Raw genomic sequence first — 21,521 nt, 5'->3', positions numbered from 1 at the left:
GGATTCACATTATCAAACTGAGAAGCTCACAGCAGCTCTGATGTCCCAAAATAAAATGCTTATAAAACTCCTCCTTGATTCTCTGAAAATGAGCGCCTCAAAGACTGCCAAATCCCAGCTTTGGCTATGGTGGCCTCTGGGGACCAAAAAGCACAAGACATGGTTCCGAGATGGATTTGAGCTTACAGCTTACATAAGAATGACCATCGCTCCCAGCAACTAGGGACAATTTGTGTGGATGAAAAGGCCAGGCAGAGCTTCTACATTACTGTGTCATCACCACAAAGCACAAAGTTTTGCCACAAGACGGAAGAAGTTCACTGTGTGCTGTTGCAAGTCAGCAAACACACATACATGAAGCTGGAAGCAGTACTTGGGGGGGGGGGTCTCAGGTGGAGGTATTTCACATCCTAGGGCTGCGGTGGCGAACCTTTGGCACTCCAGATGTTATGGACTACAATTCCCATCAGCCCCTGCCAGCATGGCCAATTGGCCATGTTGGAAGAGGCTGATGGGAATTGTAGTCCATAACATCTGGAGTGCCAAAGGTTCGCCACCACTGTCTTAGGGATTGAACCTGGGACTATCTGCATGCAAAGTGGAGGTTCTTCCTCTGAGCCACAGCCCCTCTACAAGCAGATGTTGGACAAGGAGCAAAGAAGGTGTCAATAACCTTCTGAGAGCCATGCAAGGGAGTCCATTGTTATCCGCCTGATGCTTAAAATTGTGTAGATAACCTACCATCTCATTCCCATGAAATTAGATACTCACCATCCAGTGAGCTCCAGCAAGCAACTTCTCAAAGTTGTCAAAACCTAGCAGTAATTAAGGGGGGGGGGCGGGGGAAGGAAAAATAAGATAGGAGAAATATAAGAGGGAAATCCAAGTCATGAGCCCCAAAACAAAACACTGGAGTTATATCCCTAATTATGGGAACAAAATTTCTGAATGAAAATGGAACTTTCCTACCCCTTCCCTCCCACTGATCTCTGTAAGATAACTGCTCCTGGGGAGGAGGATGCTGAGTAATGACTTGAGGGGTGTCTGCAGCAGATAAGGAGGAAATGGAGCTTGCCAACTATGGCCCCTTCTGCATATACAGAATAATGCACTTTCAATCCACTTTGCAGCTGGATTTTACTGTGCAGAATGGCAAAATCCACTTGCAATCAATTATGAAAGTGGATTCATCAACATGTGTGGAAGGGGCTTAAGTCTGGATCCAACCTCATTTTTCAGTTATTTTACCGGTTCCATTAGCAACTAACATGGGTTAATGTTTTGAGGAGTCTAATCCTGAAATGTAACATATTTAATCAGATAAGAGTCCGCAGACAGAATGTTCAATTCTGGGGTATTGAAAAGGAAAAGTTGTATTTGAGATTCAGAAGTCTGGTGTCCCCAAATTCTATTCAATTACACAGCAGCCAACTTTTAGAAGGGAGTCCAAAACAATCAAGATCTTTGAAGTATACAACAGGAGCCATCATTAAAAACCAAACCAAACACTCAATCCACTCAGTACAAACTCAGCGGGACAGTAAATATCCGTGTTCAGAAACTGAAGGCCTCCAGATGAACTCCAGTAGTTTACTGAAGGAAGGAACCAGGTTGCTATGCAAGCAATTCCAGAGATACAGTGCTGTTATCAGCAAGGAAAAAACTTTGCACTAGCTGCTTTTGAAAGGTTTTGTTCACTGTGGAAAGTTTTCTTTTCTAAGTCCAGATGCCGCTCTACACAGACACAGACATCAACTGGGACGCTACCAAGAGATTATGATGTAGCCTCAAGATCTTCTGAGTTCTCCTTCTCTCCGTGATTGGGAGGCATTTTTATACATGCATACATCCGCCACGGGCTGCTTGTGCACCACATCACAAGAATTCTATTAGATATTGTACGTGAAGGACCACCTCCTTCTGACTTCTCCAGCCTGTAAATTAAGATGCTTTACAGATCTGTGCCAAACTACAGAGATCAGGTCCCCTGAGAAAAATAGCAACTTTGGAGGGTATACTCTATGGTACTGCCTCTTTGTTGAGCTCCTGGCTCTAAACTCCACCCACTCCAGGTTCTGCTCCCAAATCTCTAGGAATTTCTCAAGAAGGAATTTGAAAAACTAAACTGGAGGGGGGGGGGGATATGCTACTAAGAGTTAAGACTTTTTAAATTTCCTGCTCCAAGAAGATGTACAAAAGGACAACATTTCAATGCAATTCAAGCGGTTTTCACAGCAAGCTAGCAAAGCCTTCCACTGCAAGAACAGTGCGCTCGTGCTGTGGGAACATACGTACCGACGTGCAGGGCAATTGACAGGCCAATGGCAGACCACAAGGAATAACGACCACCAACCCACTGCAAAAAAAGAAAAATAGAGGAGTTTTTTGGTCAGCCAAGGAAACTGCAGAGATGGGAGAGGCACGTGTTTTTTAAACATCATTCTCTGCAAATCAAGTCATTGCTGTTCCATCATTCACATGTCATGGATATGGTGCCACTGAGATCTTTCACCACTCATATTTGTCCATCCTCGGGGCAGGGGGGAGAGGGCTGACTGAATCTGCTTCCTTTAATCCCCCTTTCACCACCTGCTGGAAGAGGTCTACCCTGCTAACCCCTCTCCCAGTTTGAGCCAATCAGCACCATCACACCGTGACAGCGTATCACAACACCACTGCCGAATTTTGCCATCTTCCTGAAAGCGATCCAAAGTCTCTTTGTGCTGCCAGGATGACGTCGCTGAGTGCCTCACTCTGATCAATAGACCCTACTCCACAGCCTAGTGGAAATGGCAGCCATTCAGAATGGTGTGACAGCAACAGTAAAAGTCAAATTTTAAAATGTTAATACAGTGAGCAGTTTGGAGGCTGGCAACCTCTGAACTGTTTTCTGATGCACATTTTACCCAGACAAAAGCAGTGAGAACGCTGCATACTGTCCTCTTGCCCTGGAGATTGCAATTCAACTCTGAACAAAATGCAAAAACTAAAAAGTAGTGGATTGACGGCGGGGTGTGGTGGAGTCTCCTTCTTTGGAGGTTTTTAAAGAGGTTGGATGGCCATCCGACAGGAGTGCTTTGATTGTGTGTTCCTGCTTGCAGGGGGTTGGACGATGGCCCTTGGGGTCTCTTCCAACTCTATGATTCTGTGAACATGCTGTCTGGAGCCCCCATTCACAACCGTGGTAACGACACTACATTCAATTTATGAGAGGCACAAAACCATCAGAGGCATCGCCCACACAAACCCAATTCATTTTAACAAGGCTTGGGAGGGAGGGTACCAGGATCGTGAATGCAGACAGCATCAGGCCACTGAAAGGATCTGGGTTGAAATCCCCACAGCTATGAATCTCCCTGGGCACACTGATTTCAAAGTTGCCATGGGGATAAAAGGAGGGGGAGCTTCGTGGTTGGGGCAGCCATTCTCAAGAGCGTCTGCGTTCAGTGGACAAGGTCCTGTTTATACACAAGGAAGTTCCGTGTCTGGATAATCCCAGTTCAGCACAATAGGAAGGAGCAGTTGGTTAGCACTATGCCACCTTTTGAGAGACCGTTCTTGGCTTTTAACAACCATACCTTTGAATCTGAATGCTTCTTGTTTCATTCATCAGTCACGTCTGATATCTGAGGGAGAGGTGAACCCACTGCATTCCTACCATCTCCCCAGCAATTCTTTGGTGCAACACCAGGGGGAGACATTACACAGTCTAGGGATCCCTCCGTGAAGCAAACACAATGGTTCAACCATGCTAATCCAGGCTCATGGAATGAGCCATACCATAAAGACCTCCCACCTTTTGTCACTTGAGTAATGGCTTCTGACAAGAGTAGCAAATTTTCTCCAGAGCTTGAATTCGTCAACTATTGTGTATGTGTGTGTACACACATACACATACCTTTTCTAATTGATCAACTTCAAAATTGAAGCAATTTATAACAAATAAAGTAAAAAATCTTATCCTCCTAACCTAGTTTTCCACAGTCAAAGGTTCCCCCCCTTTTAAACATAAACATGAGTCCCGCCAACCCTCCCTTATTGCCCTTTAAATTTGTAACAGAATTTACTCTCCTAGACATATTTATCATTTGTCTCCAACAGACCCATTTACTTTCCTTCTCATTGGTTCTTTAATTGATCTTACACAACATTGTCGTTTAGAATTCTTTTGAATTTTCTTACAGATCTCTTAGGCACTTGTTACTGAAGTGATTCTTTGCTGTTGTCCCTTGTAAGGCAGAGAGCAGGTGACTGGCCCCCAAATGAGTTTCCACAGCAGAACAGGGATTTGAACTCAAGCTTCCCACATCCTGCTCTGATGCTCCAACTCAGGGGTGTCAAACATGTGGCCTGGGGGGTAGATCTGGCCCCTGGAGGGAACTTATCAGGCCGGTGAACCTGCTGCCTCAGCTAGTTCCCAGGCCTGATAAACCCTCTCAAAGCAGCCATCCCACCTCGCTGCAAGCTCACTAGTCCAGGCAACTCTCCCAGTGCCATTCTGGGGCCAGCTGAGGCAGCCACCCCTCCCCAAGGGCCTAGCCGGACCAAGTGACGTTTATGTCCTATCCGGCCCTCGTACCAAATGAGTTCAACACCTCTGCTCTAACTGCACTGGCTCTGGACCAACACAGCATTTAGGTATTTTGCAGCCCCAGGTGGAAAGCGTTCACACTTTTAAATGTACATGCACCGATACGAAGCCTTTGTGCATTCCAGAGGCCAGAGACTGACACTTGACTTTTAATGCTCGAGATTAGATCCACCAGGCAAATGTCATAGCTCAGAATAGCTTTCAGAGGCTGGGGGCAGTGAACTATCTCCTATTACGCAGTTGCTGCCTGGACCGAAGCGTTCAAAGGTCTGGTCGTTTGACCTTTGACAAGCCTGTAGGCACAAGAGCCAGGACTCTCGCTCTTTCACATTTCCAAGCTTGCCTTTAGTTGCAACTTATCCTCAGTGAAAAACACCACAAGATGGTGCAGAGAGACACCAACCTTGGCTCTTTCTGCTGCAGTCAGGAGCAGCTTTCCCTGTTCTCACACTGCAGGACAAGCTCTTTAGGGTTGTGTAGGATACTGAGGGATGCCAAGATCCTAGGAAAGACAGGATCTTGAGGCCTTCTATCCCTAACTGGTAAACAGTTCAGTGGTTTGAATGCAATAATCTCTCTAAGTCCCGGTCAACTTGTGTGCGGGAAAGGGGGGTGCCCCCTTCCTATTTCATCATTCCAATCCAATTTGAGAAACAGGTGCAGTATTGCTCCAGTGAGGAGAGGGTCTTCTAATGCTAGTATCTGACATTGGTCCCAATCCATAGATCTCTGTATGTTAGTTGAATCAACGTGAAAGGACTATTTAACCTAGTCCTGAGATGAGGGGCAGAGAAAGACAAAAGGCAGCAAGAAATTATAACACACATCGCCACCACCCTAACGGCAAGTGTGATCTTGGATATAATGAAACGGTTTACTTACATCCCAGAACTCGAACATGTTCTGAACATCAATTCCAAAGTCCTTAACTTTTGGCTGCAAGAGAAAAGAGGTGGCAATTAACACATAGAGTGATATGCTAAGCACAGTTAGATCTGCTAAGCATGCCTCCCACTTGTTCCAATGGGATAAGAGGCCTGTGTGTGTGTGTTTGGGGGGGGGGCTGCTAAGCACTTCTGGCTCAATGCTGTGCATGCTCAGAAGCCACATTCCCATGGAAGCCACAGGTACAAAACCACTACATGTGAACAAGGTCAAGGATCTGAGAAAGTTACATTCCCAGGATGGGAACGCAACATGGGGAGCAAGACAGAAGAGGTCTCCTTTTCTCAGACATATGACAAAGTGATAATACCCGGAAAAAGTTGAAGAAGGGTCAAACATGCTCCTAACATTTACTCAGAAGTAAGTCCTATACTTTCAGTTAAGCATGGTTTGATTATGGTTGCAAAACCAACCACAGCATTGAATCAAAGTTGTTTTTTCTCTCCTATCTACAGAAACTATAGAAATAGAAAATATAACACAGCTAGTTTGAATCCCTTCGCACACATCTTTTTGTCTAAAAGCATTATTTCCTGACTTAATGGAGAAGGAACATAAACTCTCACACATTACAATTCAGAAGAGCTTTAGAACTTTGACCAGAGAAGACAACATTTCCGTATCAGAGTACTTCTCTTACCCCCTCCCCCCCAATCATGACCACAGCTGGCCTAAGGCCCCCAACACAGAAGTTGTAGGCACATATTACCCCAGCATTGTCTTTGAGAGGCGCAGAGAATCTCAGCATTTTCACCACCCCTTTATAGCTCACCCACTAACAAGAAACAAACCTGCTTGTGAAAGGTAGATACTTACGCCATTAGTAGACAGGGCAACAAAATGCTTGGCCACAGCGGAAGGCTTTAAATAAACGAGAGATGGTTAGGAAAAAATACACCGCAAGACATCCTAAACTGCAAGATGCCATTTGCTGACTTCATTCAGTGGCAAGGGCCCTCAAGCAGAGAGCTCGGACAAGAGAACAGATTAGAAAACAAAGAGATCGTGATGGATAATATTGAAAAAGATGACGAATCCCTTTTGCTTCTGCTGAATTAAAGGCCAATTCATCTGCAGTAGAGCTGACAGCTCAAATTTTAAGAGGGGATAAATTACAAGGGTGAACACACATTGACGTGGGTCTTATTCTCCCGTCAACCTGAAAAAAGCCTTTCTGGAAGAGGTAGGTTTTTGAGGTAGGAGCTGGAAGTAGAACTAGACAGATATTCTAGGAGGGGGTTGCAAGCAGGAGGAGCAGCCAGGGACGAAGGTTGGAGAAGTTCAGGGCACCTGGAAAGGCCAAGTGGCAGGAGACAGAACAGAGATGGTACTTCGAAGCATACAGTCATCTGGAAAACGCTAACTGCCCCTACCCAGTCCTGTATCAGTGGTATTTCTACAACTGTAGACTGATGCACATTGCAAGAACTCCCTTTGCATTGGGAAAGATTCTGGGGAGCTTTTGACAGTTCATGCCGGTGTTGCCCAGGTCTTCTGGGCCATGCCCCCCTCCTTGTGCAAAGCATGACCCCCAACCCTTTTCAATTCTAGTTATTATGCAATTTCCCTCCCTGCCAATCGCAGTCCAGGTCAGCATTTACTGCAACCAAGCTCTGCCTCATGCAAAGTCCTGGAGAAATGCTACAACATCTCTGGTAATCTGTACAGAACACAACGGACCCAGGATTGCAGCAGTTCCACAAAAGGCTGCTAGACTGGCAGAAGGTCCTCTCCCTGCCCCTTGATCACACTGTGCACAAAACACCAAGACAACCAGGGCTGGCACATGAGGGAGTCCTCAGCATTCTATTCGTTGCAAACCGAGGGGGTGTCTTGCCCAAATGCTCCCCCAGACTCCCAAAGCTGTCAATTGACAGGGCTTCAGGGTTAAGAAGCTGTCGCTTCCATGGAATTCGCAGCTTTCATTTGCCTCTTCTCAAAGTTAGTCACCTACAGTCTGTGACAACCATGACATCTCCACCTACCAGCCAAATTAAGACAGGAATTATTCTTAACAAGGGGGTCAGCCCACTCCACTCTCCTGCTCTTCAGGCAGATGGCAGATTCTAGGATTTCGTTTTCCCAAACACTGAAGGCCTGACTCGGATCAAAAGCAGAGCATAGGGGAAAAGAAGAGGCTTCAGCTGCACCCCATGAAATGGCCCCAGGGTGGGCTGTCTGCCTGGGAGACATCCAACTCCTTAAAAACATCTTATCTAGTCTGACCCTTGGATTACAGGTGTGAGAACTGGTAGATCTCAGGGGTCTGAAACCTGTGGCTCTCCAGATGCTCATGAACTACAATACCCATCCGCCCCTGACAGCATGGCCAATTAGCCATGGTGGCATGGGCTGATGGGATTTGTAGTCCATGAACATCTGGAGAGCCGCAGGTTGCAGACCATTAATGGCGCCAGGTTCCAACTTTAGAGTCCTCTTTGCATTTACATATGGAACAGGGGAAGAGACAAAGAGAATGCTTGGCAGGGGAAAGCAACTGCACCCCCTTATAATTTTGCCCTCTGGCCATTCGGCAACAAACACAGGCAAAAGGCTCCATTGACCAACTGACGTGAACATCGCTCTCCGACTCCATCCATTCAGCTATTTTCTCCCCAGTAATATTAGAGAGCTGAAGGAGCAGCATCCTTTCATGAAGACTCTTGGACGGCTCCGTTTAAGGCCATCTATTCATAGTTCAGGAATCCCACTGCAAAGACAACTGGGCTTCAAACTACAAGGGGAGTTGCCAAGACCCTGGCAACTTCAAAAGCCAGCAAGCGTCTCACGTTTCCTTCTAGCATAACCGACTTGCAACGTTCTACGGTCCAGATCTACACGGTCCCTTACATAGACTTAGGCTTGGTTGCAATGGAATGCAGGCTTCTTGCAAGCTTTTTTTAAAAAACAAAGCCAGGAGGAGTCTCTTGGGGAACACAGGTCCCCTCCAGAGTGAATTTCCCTTCTCCCTTCCCTCATCCACATCATGCATAGTTTCATGCTAAGTGTGAATCAATGCTCACCATGGCTCTTTCCAGGCAGACTGAGAAACCATGTTTTGGAAAAGGTTTGCAAACCATGGTTCAGAGAAACCCCACAGAACATTAACACTGCATTTTTGCACAGGGCCAGAGCTGAAAGAAGGAAACATATACTCTGGAGTAGGGAACGAGAGTTCCAGAGGTTGTCTTGTGACCTGCAAACCACAGCTGAGTGTGTGAGGGGGACCAAGAAAAAAAATTATGGGGACGAAGGGAGTTGTGGAGGTGGTGGGGCCCTATGCTGGTGGATTTGTCCTCCCTGGGGAACCTACGCCAGAAAGGCAAATCCACTAGTGGGCAGCTGCTAGGGGCATAGTGGAGGTATTCTGGAGGCGTGGCCAGGGGTGGAGCCAACCTTAGTCAGCTTTCACTGCAGCTGTGCATCCCGGGACACCAGCCGCCCAGGGCATGATCTTATAACACCCTTTTGAGTGGTGTGAACCCACTGAGTCCAATGGAGGGCTTTGCAGCAGTGGGGAGGGTTCTTTTATATTCTGCCTTCCCGTGCTGCTGAAAAACTCTCCGGAAGCAGTGAGGCGGCGCCACAGTGGTGCCGCCCCTGGTTGCCCCAGGGCTCTGGATTGGGCTGCCCATCATACACCAGCCATCAATCTCAACCAAACTGGTTCCAGGCAATCAGTGATTGTGAATAGGAATGCCAGCTGCTGCCAAGTTGAGAACAGACCATTCACAAACAGAACCGGGGCTCTGAAAGGCTCACAGTGCAGAACGACTCAACTGTTTTCTTGACAGCAGGAAGCTCCAGAACTGGGTCTGTAAAAGTTTCCTCTAAAAAGACCTGGCGGGGACCCTCTTAAAAAGGTAAAGTTTCCCCTTCAGTCATGTCCGACCCTGGGGTGCCACTGCGAGCAGTGATTTCATAGGTAAGCCTCTTTTGTGGGGTAGTTTGCCGTTGCTTTCCCCGGCTATTCTTTACCCCCTAGTTATGAGCTAGGTACTCATTTACCGACCAAGGAATGGATGGATGGATTGACTATGAGCCAGCTGCCAGGATATCTGACCCACAGGGGGCTCGAACTCCTGATCGTATGAGTGGCAGTGCAAGCACTTAACCACTACGCCACGCGGCTCCTCCTTAAAAAGGTGCCTCCCCCCAAATGTTGATAGCAGTGCTGGTAATATCTTTCTTGTAAGCAGACAGGAGAGTCCCTGTTGTGAGCTCTACAGCTGAACAAATAAGTTCAAAGGCAGGAACAGGCATACTTACATCATTAGCAGCATGAAGGAACCACTCTTTGGCAGTTTCTGCATTGGTGATGGTTTCCTGGGTGGTGAAAGTCTGCATGCCAGGAGACAGGTTGAAAGAAAAAGTTCTTGGTCAAGCCACGTATACAGCACACATTCATAAAACTCTTTTGTCATAGCTTTGATAAAATGATGTGTCATAGTTAAATCCTCCCACGCTACGTATCGGGCAACAGATGTGTCATAGTGAAACGGAATTAGGGTTAGGTTTCGTAGTAGTAAAAATGAGAAAATGTGGTTTTTAAAGGCAAAACCCTGACAGCAAGAAAAGTCGTCTGGCTCACTATCCCCCCAAATTGGTCATGGCTTAGCATAAAAGATTTCTGTATATAATCCATTGCAACCACTTAACTCCCTGAACTGCAACATTAACTGTACTGGCTATCTCTGCCTCTCTCTCCCTCCCTCCCTCCCTCCCCCCCGCCCCCCGCGGTGGACTGAGCCTTTTTTTGGGATCAATAATTTTAGCTTTGCCAAGACATCCAAACAACACGAGCCAATGACTGCTTTATATTGGAACACGGGCCTCTTTGTTCCCCTTGATTTTGCGACAAGTCCATTTGCTCATTAGCAAACAAGCAAGACACTTCATGAAAGGCACGAATGTGGACAGTTGCACAGTCTGGTCAGGATCCTGCCACCCCTCCCCCCCGGACATTGGAGTTCATTCATCCCTTAAAAATGCAGCTATATGGACCAACATCACGTCCACTCCGATTCCCCAGTCCATTTACGAAACCTGATTTCATTAAAACAAAAGGGCAGTTTATAAAGCAAGCTCTTAGGAATGCCATTCATCCCTTTCCAAATCTACCCAATTATCTCAACGACAGCTGAGCAAATGAGACCAGAGAAATGTTACTCGTCCCAACGGGAATTTCAGCCTTTCAGGCCGAACCCCTCAATTTATTCACAAACACAATGCCAGGGGCTCTTTGAAGTCCCCTCTGAATTCCAGCATCCTCAGCCCACGGGATAATGAGGACCACTTGCCGAACCACCGGTTCAATCCTGCAATGCCTGGAGTTCTGGCAGGATAACATCTACTACGCAATCTTGCCCGATTCACCTCCTGACTACAGCCTCATGGGTCCACAAAGGTCCCATCACCCTCAGCACAATGTTCTGGGGTGGCCAAAGGGGACCTATTTCCTTTTCCACCAGCAGAACACGGGTGGGATCCAACCAGTTCGTCCGCAGAGCCCCTCCAAGAAAACACATCAAAAATGATTGATGTGAGGGGTTGTCCTCCTTCTTGTTTCTAAAAATTGTGCATGCACTCCCACCCCACAAGTTTCACCTGGGAACAAATAGAAGTGCCTTATTCAAGTGGCAAAGGAAGGAACACAACAAGAGTCACCCACCTGGATGGCCCTCTGTATAAGCTACTTCTGAAAACACAGTTCTATTAATGCTGTCACTTTTGCATTAGGACATCTGTGCAGGCACTTGGCTGGCATCACAACTTCTGACCACCAAATTAGGGAAGGGTGCCTCCAGGCTTACTTTCAGAGCACAAGGGAAACCTTGTTTTAGGTTGAGGAGTAAGCATTACCTTCCCCTGGGAGCCCGCTCTTGTTGCTCACACATGATTGAAGAAGAAGAGTTGGATTTACATCCCCCCTTTCTCTCCTGTAAGGAGACTCCAAGGGGCTTACAAACTCCTTGCCCTTCCCCTTGTGAGGTGGGTGGGGCTGAGAGAACTCAGAAGAACTGTGACTAGCCCAAGGTCACCCAGCTGGCGTGCGTTGGAGTGTACAGGCTAATCTGAATTCCCCAGATCAGCCTCCACAGCTCAGGCAGCAGAGTGGGGAATCAAACCTGGTTCCTCCAGATTAGAGTACACCTGCTCTTAACCACTACGCCACTGCTGATTGAAAGCCGCATGCCCAAAGCACCAATATGCAGAGATGTTGCAAGTTCCAGGAACAGAAGGTTGTGGCATCTTGTGACCAATGGAATGATCCCGTTACTCTCCATACCCAGAAGATACAAAGTCGAGGCACAGTGAGCAACGTCCCCCATTTGTTCATTTTGGGCTGATAGTCTTTATAGTCCTGTCCCTTTCAGCCCAATAACCATGTTCTCATGCCATATTAGTGTCCCTTGGAACACCCTTTGGCTCAAAGTGGGGATACTTCCTTGCTGACTCGCAGGCATAGATGCACATGCAGCAACTTTGGAACTGGATTTTTGGATGAGATACTGAGAAAGGATGAAAAAAATCTACCACCATACCCCCCACCAAAAGCAGAAAATACCTTGGAAGCAATAATGAAGAGTGTCGTCTCTGGATTTAGTTCAGCCAATGTTTTGGCCATGTGGGTCCCATCGATATTTGAGACAAACCAAACCCGGGGTCCTCCCTTGGAATAGGGCTTCAGAGCTTCGGTCACCATGAGGGGGCCCTGCAGAAAAGTAAAAATCCTTATTATTGGCAAGGTTTCTGACCTTAAATTGCTTCCCCTGTGCAGTAAAGTCAAAAGAACAACCCAGACAACTCACCAGATCCGATCCTCCAATTCCAACGTTGACCACGTCGGTGATGGCTTTTCCAGTATAGCCCTTCCAGTCACCACTGCGAACTTTCTGAACACAGGAGAAAAAAACCTTCGTTACAAGAATAATACACAATTAAAAACTGGTCATCGGCAAACCAACATTGCGGTTGATTAAACCTGCTAAAAAGAAAAAGAAGAAGAGTTGGATTTATATCCCCCCTTTCCTCTCCTGCAAGGAGACTCAAAGGGGCTTACAAACTCCTTTCCCTTCCCCCCTCACAACCAACACCCTGTGAAGTAGGTGGGGCTGAGAGTGCTCTGAAGAACTGTGACTAGCCCCAGGTCATCCAGCTGGCATGTGTTGGAGTGTACAGGCTAATCTGAATTCCCCAGATAAGCCGCCACAGCTCAGGTGGCAGAGCGGGGAATCAAACCCGGTTCCTCCAGATTAGAGTACACCTGATCTTAACTACTATGCCACCGCTGCTCCTCGAACTCGAAGCTCTGCCAAATCAAGCAAATAACAGGAACCACAAGACGGCTCATCATAACAGAAAAGTCCATAAGCCAAAAACCAACTGTAAAAGCAGAGAAGGGAAGACATGGAGACATCAAAGGGTCTCCTGAACAGCAGTGGTGTACATGATCCATATGAACCTCTCTTTGAGGGTCACCACAAAGGACACCCAATTAAAGTCCAAGGTTGGGAGCCACTGCTCAGAAGACCTGTTCTCAAAAGCCCACACGCAGTTTTGCAGCATTTTGATTGGTCCTAAGGTATAATGTGGATTCCGATGTGTGAATTTTCCTTTTGATCCAGCACGCCTGTAAAAACTTTCGTCTTCTTCTGTATTGTATCCCCAACAGAAGGAAAAAAGTTTTCCCCACCTGGCATTCCAGGGTCAAGGAAGCAAATGGCAAGGCTGGTTAAGAGCCTGAGAAGTGAGCCAGCAAGGTCCTGGTTCAAAATCTCAACCATTGGTAGGAATTCCCCTGGGGGGGATTTTGACAAGGTTCCAGCCTTTGGCCCACAATAAACAGATAACGCTGAAACACTTGACAAGAATGTTGCGGGACGTGCCGAACACCAACACTGCAATCCTGTGCACAGTTACAGCCTTTAAAGTCCACTGAGGTGAATTGGTTTAGAGGGATGCAACTATAATGAGAACAGTATTACAAGCCCCAAGAATTGGTCAGTGTCGGCAGGGGGTGGTTACAAGAACAGCAGGTTTTCCAACCCTCTGGAGGCTTAAGATAATGAGATGGAAGACTGTAAATAAAAAGCAAACTAGCCCCACTTTTTAAAAGTCAAGGAGAACAACTGTGCTCTGAAGTGGGCAATTTGGTACAGAACCACTTTTGTGAGGTGGTCAAACATCTCCCACCCCCTTTCAAGGGACACCCAAAGCCTCTTCTTCCTGCTGCTTCACATCCTCACTCACCTACTGTGACCCACAAGTCTATTGTCCATTCATTTCTTGTCCTCCTTTGCCAGGGCCACCACAAAGCATTCCCAATTAGCACCAAACATTCACCAGAGGGCAGCTAGGAAGATGGATCTATGCCAATCCATTCCACGTTATGAACGGTCACTGGTCAGTTATATCCTTTAGTCCCTGGGAAAGAATTTCACTACCCCCAAATTCTAGATTCAGCGAGTAGGGAGGACTGCAGGTCTAAATGCACTCTCCTCCCACTACTCACATGTTGGACTGGACTAGAATTCTCTACCAACATGTTTTCTAGGTGCAAGGAACACCCCTGCCCCCCCCCCCCCCCCCAATCATCTTGTTCCGTTTGGAAAATTCCCATCCCTCCCTTGTTAGAGACATCACTGCAAACACACCACCTATAGGTCTATAAATTTTTTACACTTCAACCACACCCAGAGAAGACTCCTTCTAATGATTAGAAAACTCTCTTATGTACCTTTCCCATCTCATACCACAAATACCATGCCATCCAAATCACCTATCAAACCCCTCTAAATCCAGAACTCTGGAATTTTTCAGCAATATCCACTCCCTTATTCATATTAATGCAACAGCTTCAAAATATAGTTTTAAGTCTGGTAGCGAGAAACCTCCTCTTTCCTTGGCATCTTGCATATTTTTGTACACACCACCTGATGTCAAATGCTTTCAGGACACTCCCCACATTTAACAATTCAGACGTAACACCTCATAGCAGAACGTGAGAACAGACCCCACTGAAAAGCTTCATGCACAGAGCAACACAACATCTCTGCTGCTGGTGGCAGCTTATTCACACATGACGCTGTTTGACATGGACGCCTGTCAACAAACCTACACAAGCAAACCATGCTTGGTCTTGCAATTGGACCATGGGGGCAGGGGTGGGGGGAGCCACTCCAAGCTTGCCCCTGTTCGGTCACATGAAGCTGCCTTTGATAGAGGCAGACCATTGGTCAGTGAAGGTCAGCACTGTCCCATTTTGACCGGCACCAGTTTCCCAGGGACACATGTAAGGATCTCACATCATCCTTTGAATTAGAGATGCCGGGGATCAAACTTAGGACCTTCTGCGTGCTGAGCAGATGCTCTACTACTGAGCCACGCCCTCACCATAGCCGTGTGGAGAATACCACTCTGTTTTCAACCTGAGCACCGCTATGCAGCTTCCATTCCTTCCGACAGCGTTTGCACAGATCTTCTCAGCTCACAGCATAGACAGATGCCTGGATATTTTTTTTCATAAGTTTTTATAAGAAGAAGCAGCAATTTTTTCTTATTCCTCTCCCATCCACGCAGACCCACCCTTGTGTTGTTTCTGAAGGTTCACTGATACACTGGAACAAAACTTCAGGGCCCCAAGTATGAGGCAGAGAGAGGAATCAACAAAACTTGCTAACTCTTCTTAAGATCCCTTAAGATAATATAAGTTTTATTAACTGAATGGTTGGCTCCATCACCACTTTCAAGAATTTACTGCAACAAGCTTGGGGCACAGAAAAGCACTGGAGGCAAGAAGCATTCTCTGCATGAATAGACACACAGAGGTGCCCTGCTGGGCAGTTTGTTCTCTTAATCTTGCGGCAAGAAGACCCATATATTAGGAGAATGAAGAGGCAGGGAACTTTGCAGAATTCATACGAACTCCCCCAGTGAATAAAGGCTAGCTTTAAAAGGACTCTACTCTACCAGGAGGAAACATACAACATACAAGTAGCAATTGCGTCTGACAAATGTTTCTACCTGGCAGAAATTTTTCATCTTCTCCAGGACTTTGTTCACTTCTGGGACAACATCTTTGCCTTCAACCACGATTGGAGAATTGGAGCGATTCCGCAGGGCGATGTGAAGCACGGCTCGATTCTGAAAACGGGAAGAAGAATTCGGGCAGGTTTTGAGCAAGGCGCTCTGGCAAAAGGCAACTTCTCAAAAAGACAGAAAGGTAGGCAAAACTACAGTAAGTTTGCACAACCGGGACACAACTCTCAGTTGCTTAAATCTTGGTTTGTCCCAACAGAAAGCAACGAAACCAGAGTTTCTTTGTAGCCTAGGAGTGGACTAGTAAATTCAGATTCTGGTTTGGCAGGCCCCAATAGACAACACTCGGCGTAATTAGAGTGGCTAATAAAACTCTGGTTTGGTGTGACATTTGAACAGAGGCACTGTTTCAGACAAGCACCAATGAATGGAGAAGAGATTGTTCAGAGTTCACCACCACCTAACGCTGCAGTTGCTTCTATGCCCCTTTCCCAAAACAGCCAGTTCAGACAGAGAGGAACAGTTTCTTATTGGAACTGCCAAGACAAGAATATTTTAAATGCTTACTTCCAAATCAAAACACAGTTCTGACATGAAGCTACCTCGGTCCAGCAATGTAAATTTTGTCTGACTATCGAGGTCTCTTCAGAGTCACAGGAAGGGGCCACCCCAAAGACTCAACATTCAAGAGCCTTTCTTCTCACCTGACCCTTTTTAAGTAGAGGTGCGGGGGACTGAACTTGCAACCTTTTGCAAGCTGAGCAGATGCTTTGCCACTTAGCCACGGCCCCTTCAAGCTGGGAGCATAAGCCTGGACCTCACCTATTGAAATAATTTGATATCCACCTCTGCTCTTGCGGCTCAGAAGTCACCTTCCCTCCCACAGATTTGTAAAACAGCAACTTGTGGAGAGGAAGAATGGCCATCTCTTGCAGCCACCAGGGATGCACCAGCATGTGAAGACAGATGGGTCAATAATTTTGCCGTGCTTCTTTTGCACGGTTCCTCTGTGCAGTGTGACAATGTGTGCTACAATGCCTCAAAGTTCTGGCAATCTCCCTTTCTGGAAACAATGATTCAGACGCCAGCCCTGTGGGCAAAGTCCACCTTCCTTTTCTCCCCCATACTAGCCTTGTATACAAAGAGTCTGGAGAAAATCAATCCAACTCCTAATAAATAAGGAAGATCTAGAATTACTATACCCACATTCAAACAACTGTAAGCTGTGTATTTCCTAGAATCAGCCAATCAAAAGGGACTGAGCAGACAAGCAACAAACACAGCAGCATGGTTACAAACTGCCACCACCTTCTGGAACAGGAAGTGGTCTCAAGGTTTGAGAAACTTCAGAACAGTTGCTAAATGCAGGTTTGAAGCTACTTAACCATCAAGGCCTGCAAACAGAACCTGGAGTCTCTGCGTCTTCAGGAGGCAGAACTGGCTAATGTACTTCGCTATGGCATTTATACAAGTATTCAAAGCTCTTCACATATTTTACCTCAGTAACCCCATCATGGACCCTGGCATTATCCCCCATACCACTGGGAGAAAGACCAAGGCACCATTTTCCAAAGTCATGCAGAGAGTCAGCAGGGGAATTTCTTGATCCACAATGAGCTATTTTCACACAACACCTAGCTGATCTAACGTGACAATCTAGAAAGGAATTAAAAAAGGGAGGCCAGTTCAAACTCCCAGGGCAGGCATGTGTTTGGATAGAAGTAACACACCCAGGCCAGAATTGGACCAAAGCCACCAGCAAGTCCTTAGCAGGTGGCTCAGAATGCGTTGCGTGAACAAAAACAAGATCAGCCTGGTTCTTTTAATCCCTGAGCTGCGTGGCCCAGGCTAGCCTGATCTCGCCAGATCTCAGTTACTAAGCAGGATTGACTGTGGTAAGAACTTGGATGGGAGACTACCAAGGAAGACACGGCTTTGTCATGTAAAGGCTGGCAATGGCAAATCTTCTGTTTGTCTCTTGCCTTCAAAAGCCCTGTGGACTCAGATGGAGATGGAGCAAAGAGACACACACTAGGAGACTGGCTGTGAAGGCCTCTGGGCTTAACTTATTTATCCCTGGTTCTGTTTAATAGGCTCAGAGCCGCTAATGGCAGTTTTCCTACAAATGCGTTTCTGTCCTGAAGGACCTGCCATCTAAACCAGTGCAGTCTGGAGCAAAAAGTGTGGGATATGCTAAGTGGGGGCCAAAACTCAATTCCGAGTGTTCGGGAGATAGCAATGTTTGCCTCTGAACAGGAGGTAGGTGGATAAGTAACAGAAAGTTCCCTGGAAGATCACGTTTGAATCAATATTTGAAGCTGTCTTACACTGAATCAGACTTTCAGTTCATCAAAGTAGTATTGTCTACTCAGAGTTGCAGCAGCTGTCCAGGGTCTCAGGCAGAGGTATTTCACATCACCTTTGACCCAATCCTGGGTACTGAACCTGGGCTCTTCTACATGCGAAACAGGTGCTTTACCGCTCAGCCATAGCTTGAAAAACATGGAAGAAGTTTACACATTCCCATTTTGCTTGCAGGGAAAGAGATCGACCCAGGTCATCCAGCAAAACTATGTACAAGGACATGAGACGTACCTCCGTGAAGTTGATCTTTTCTCCACTGAACATTTTGTCTCTGGCACTCTCAACGCCCCTTGATTTTGCCTGGAAGGGAAACGACACATTCAGTATTGAGAGGAATAAACCTCTCAACCAGTCTAAGGAGAACCCTGGCTGACAAGAAGGGAAAGTACTAAATAGGCAACATTTGGCCTTCTCTTCTTCCAGGTTGACTCTGACTGCATCATACCCGAATTCTTGTTGAAACCAATCACTAACTAGATTACAACAGAATTCAATGCTCAGTCAAACAGAGCACTGGATCTGGCATTTCTTGAGGCAACTTGGCTTCATATCCAAGGAGGTTACATAGACAGAAGATGGGTTTAAAAACCTATATGCTACTGCATCAATCACAGGGGTAAGTTTCTTGGTTATAATGCTATATTCTACTAGTGTAGGTTTTCAGGGAAGAGTTTATTTTTGCTCTTATCAAGACAAAAGTGTTCAGCTTGTGCTATTCCATAATGCAGGCATCTTCAATCTTGTTGAGACTGTGGCAGTTTGCACAATTAGGAGAGTGGGGAGTAGGCGCTACCACAAAATGGCTGCTGTGGGAGGGCATCACAAAATGGCTGCTGTAGACGGCCTCAGCCAATCACAAATTGTTGGGAGGTTGCAAGCTGAGCACCCTTCTGTGAAGGAGGCAGCCATTGCCAAATGGATGCTCCGTTGAACACATAAATATTATGTCTCCTGGGCTCTTCTGAAGCTCCTCCTGTCTCAGTAAAAAGCAAGAAAGTTCAGACTGTCTCTTTGCTTTGAGGAAGTGGGGACCAGGAGACTCATTAGCTTGCACGATGCTACCCAAGGGCCCCATATGGCTACACTGAGAATGCTCTTATTGTTTCAATATTAGAAGAGCTTGTGTTTCATTACCACGTCTATCAGCAGCTTCATTACTTCTTCTGTAACCAGATTCTTGGAATAGTCCACCAAGATGTCTCCATGGTCAGTATTCAGCGTCAAGCTGTCAAAACATTAAAAGATGCTCAAAGTGCCACAAAAGGAGAATGTAATGAAACAATATTTTATTCATTTATTTAGTTGAGTCCTTCAAATGCATCCATGGTGGGTTACAACAATCTAAACATGCTTCCCACCTTACAAGAAAAATAGCATCATATACATCATATACCCCAATGCTATGGCAACAATTTAAGAACCGTGTCTTGCTTGGAAAGTTCTGAAGGTGGATTTTCCAGGATTGCCAAGAGGAGCAGCAGTGGCGTAGTGGTTAAGAGCGGGTATACTCTAATCTGGAGGAACTGGGCTTGATTCCCTGCTCTGCTGCCTGAGCTGTGGAGGCTGATCTGTGGAATTCAGATTAGCCTGTGAGTTCCACCACATGCCAGCTGGGTGACCTTGGGATAATCACAGTTCTTCTGAGCTCTCTCAGCCCTATACCTCACAGGGTGTTTGTTGTGAGGGGAGAAAGGAAAGGAGTTTGTAAGCCCCTTTGAGTCTCCTACAGGAGAGAAAGGGGGGATATAAATCCAACTCTTCTTCTGCACTAGTCTTTGTGTGCAACACTATTCAGAGACATGTGCAGCTGTTAAAGCTCGGTTACACGGTAGTCTCTCAAAAGACAGGCGGTTTTAATAAATGTACCCAACCAAAAACAAACGTCTTCACAAATCTTCATCACCATCCATGCATGTGTGGAAACATGGCCTGAGCAAGCAACTTGAATAATTTTAGGAGGCAGCAGTTCAAGCAGCAAGAACAATTTAGGATTTCTGCTTACATCCATGCTTACATCTCATCTGGGTGTGTGTGTGTGTGTGTGTGTGTGTGTGTGTGTAAACGCCCGCTCCCACAGTTCCGAATCTCAACTGCCCCAAGCAAAGCTCTCCGAATTATTTGGGCTTACCTCGACACGCAGAAAGCACATCTGCCTTCTGCATTTCTGGCTGGAGACCAGCCCTTTGAGGATGTAAGCTGATTAGGAAAGACAGATGTTGCTTGTCTAAAGTGACATCCAGATTGGAGACGATTCAGGGGCTACACCCATTCATGCAATGAACCCTCAGTTTCAACCACCCCCAAGTGAAATAAAAATCTCATGCAGACACTCCAGGCAATAGCCAGATGACCGTATAAGACAAATGGCCCCCATGAAGGTCACATTACCACTTATTAGCCTTGGACTGACCCTAGGGGGTATGAAGTGGCATAGAATGACACCTACAAGTCAAGAGAGTGACAATTTGACAGTGGCCCTGGTGGGCCACTGCGAGTAGCAGAATGCTGGACTAGATGGACTCTGGTCTGATCCAGCTGGCTTGTTCTTATGTTGCAGTTGCCCATAAGAGCAGAATTCTGGTTTAATTCCTACAGATGGGTTTGCAGAACCTTGAAGATGTTTCCTTGGTACCTCTTCGATGGAGAATGTTTTGCTCAAGTTGGAAATGCACCATCTCAGCACCAAAGAATCTGCCTGGAAAGGAGATCCATCTAGCCTGGATGTTCTCATATTCCATCTTCCCTGATCTTATGAAGTACCATCACCTTCCATGTTCCACATGTTTCATGGCACTCCATGATGCTTTTCAAATGTAGCATTTTTTCATTCATTTAACCTTTAATGGCATATAATCAAATGTAGCATTTGCAAGTCAATAAATCACAGAGCATTCATGCCAGGGAACATGGTGAATATGAATGTACTCAGCCCATCCATGAAACATGAAACTAGAAGATGTGGATTCCCACATCACCGGTATGAACTCTGAATTCACACCAACTACTCAACAATAGTGACTAGAAGATACCTGCAAGGAGTCATACTGCCCAGCTATCTGGCAACTTGACTTAGCCCAACAGGATTGCCAAGAGGGTTTGATCAGCCATGAGTTAACAGGGCACAGGAGCAAACGGAGTTGGCACCAAAACGTTTACGTGTACTACAGCTGCAAGTCAAAGAGCTATTTCAGCTGCAAAACAAGGCTGGCTTACATTGGAGTAAGCCTTACTGAACTCAGCAGGACTTGCTTCCAAGTAAACATGGTTAGGATCTATGCATGAGGCTCATGCTATGAGCCTGTGCTAGTCTTGTAAAGGAGAGAGGAAACGTGTGCATGAATTTTTTACTCATTGGCCAGATGCCTCTTGGGCTAACAACAGCTTTTAGACTCCCCATGTGGCATGAGAGGTGCCAGAACAATCACAACAACCAACCGCTTATCTCTCTCTCTGTGTATTATGAACCACCAGGTCACTTCTGACTTATGGCAACCATATCAATTAATTACCCATAAGCACCCCATAATTGACAGCCTTGCTCAAGTTTTGTTAACTGAAGGCCTTGGCTTCCTATAGTGAA

The 21,521-nt window shown here is 46.3% G+C and overlaps 1 protein-coding gene across 1 annotated transcript in view; it reads right to left on the bottom strand.

Annotated features, from left to right (window-relative positions):
• Positions 1–21,521, bottom strand: part of GPI (glucose-6-phosphate isomerase) — a 32,979-nt gene that overhangs the window by 8,059 nt on the left and 3,399 nt on the right. Inside the window, exons 2-11 of the mRNA XM_048515638.1 lie at positions 19,076–19,166; positions 18,173–18,241; positions 15,563–15,682; positions 12,349–12,432; positions 12,105–12,251; positions 9,806–9,877; positions 6,353–6,397; positions 5,474–5,527; positions 2,296–2,356; positions 772–815 (exon numbers count right to left, since the gene is read on the bottom strand). Of these exons, the coding sequence (XP_048371595.1) occupies positions 772–815; positions 2,296–2,356; positions 5,474–5,527; positions 6,353–6,397; positions 9,806–9,877; positions 12,105–12,251; positions 12,349–12,432; positions 15,563–15,682; positions 18,173–18,241; positions 19,076–19,166 (787 nt within the window). The remainder of the gene's footprint in view (positions 1–771; positions 816–2,295; positions 2,357–5,473; positions 5,528–6,352; positions 6,398–9,805; positions 9,878–12,104; positions 12,252–12,348; positions 12,433–15,562; positions 15,683–18,172; positions 18,242–19,075; positions 19,167–21,521) is intronic.

Source organism: Sphaerodactylus townsendi, linkage group LG14, assembly GCF_021028975.2.
Source record: "Sphaerodactylus townsendi isolate TG3544 linkage group LG14, MPM_Stown_v2.3, whole genome shotgun sequence".
Taxonomy (NCBI): domain Eukaryota; kingdom Metazoa; phylum Chordata; class Lepidosauria; order Squamata; family Sphaerodactylidae; genus Sphaerodactylus; species Sphaerodactylus townsendi.
Note: the sequence above shows the minus strand (reverse complement) of the source record. Positions and strands in the feature narration are given on the sequence as shown.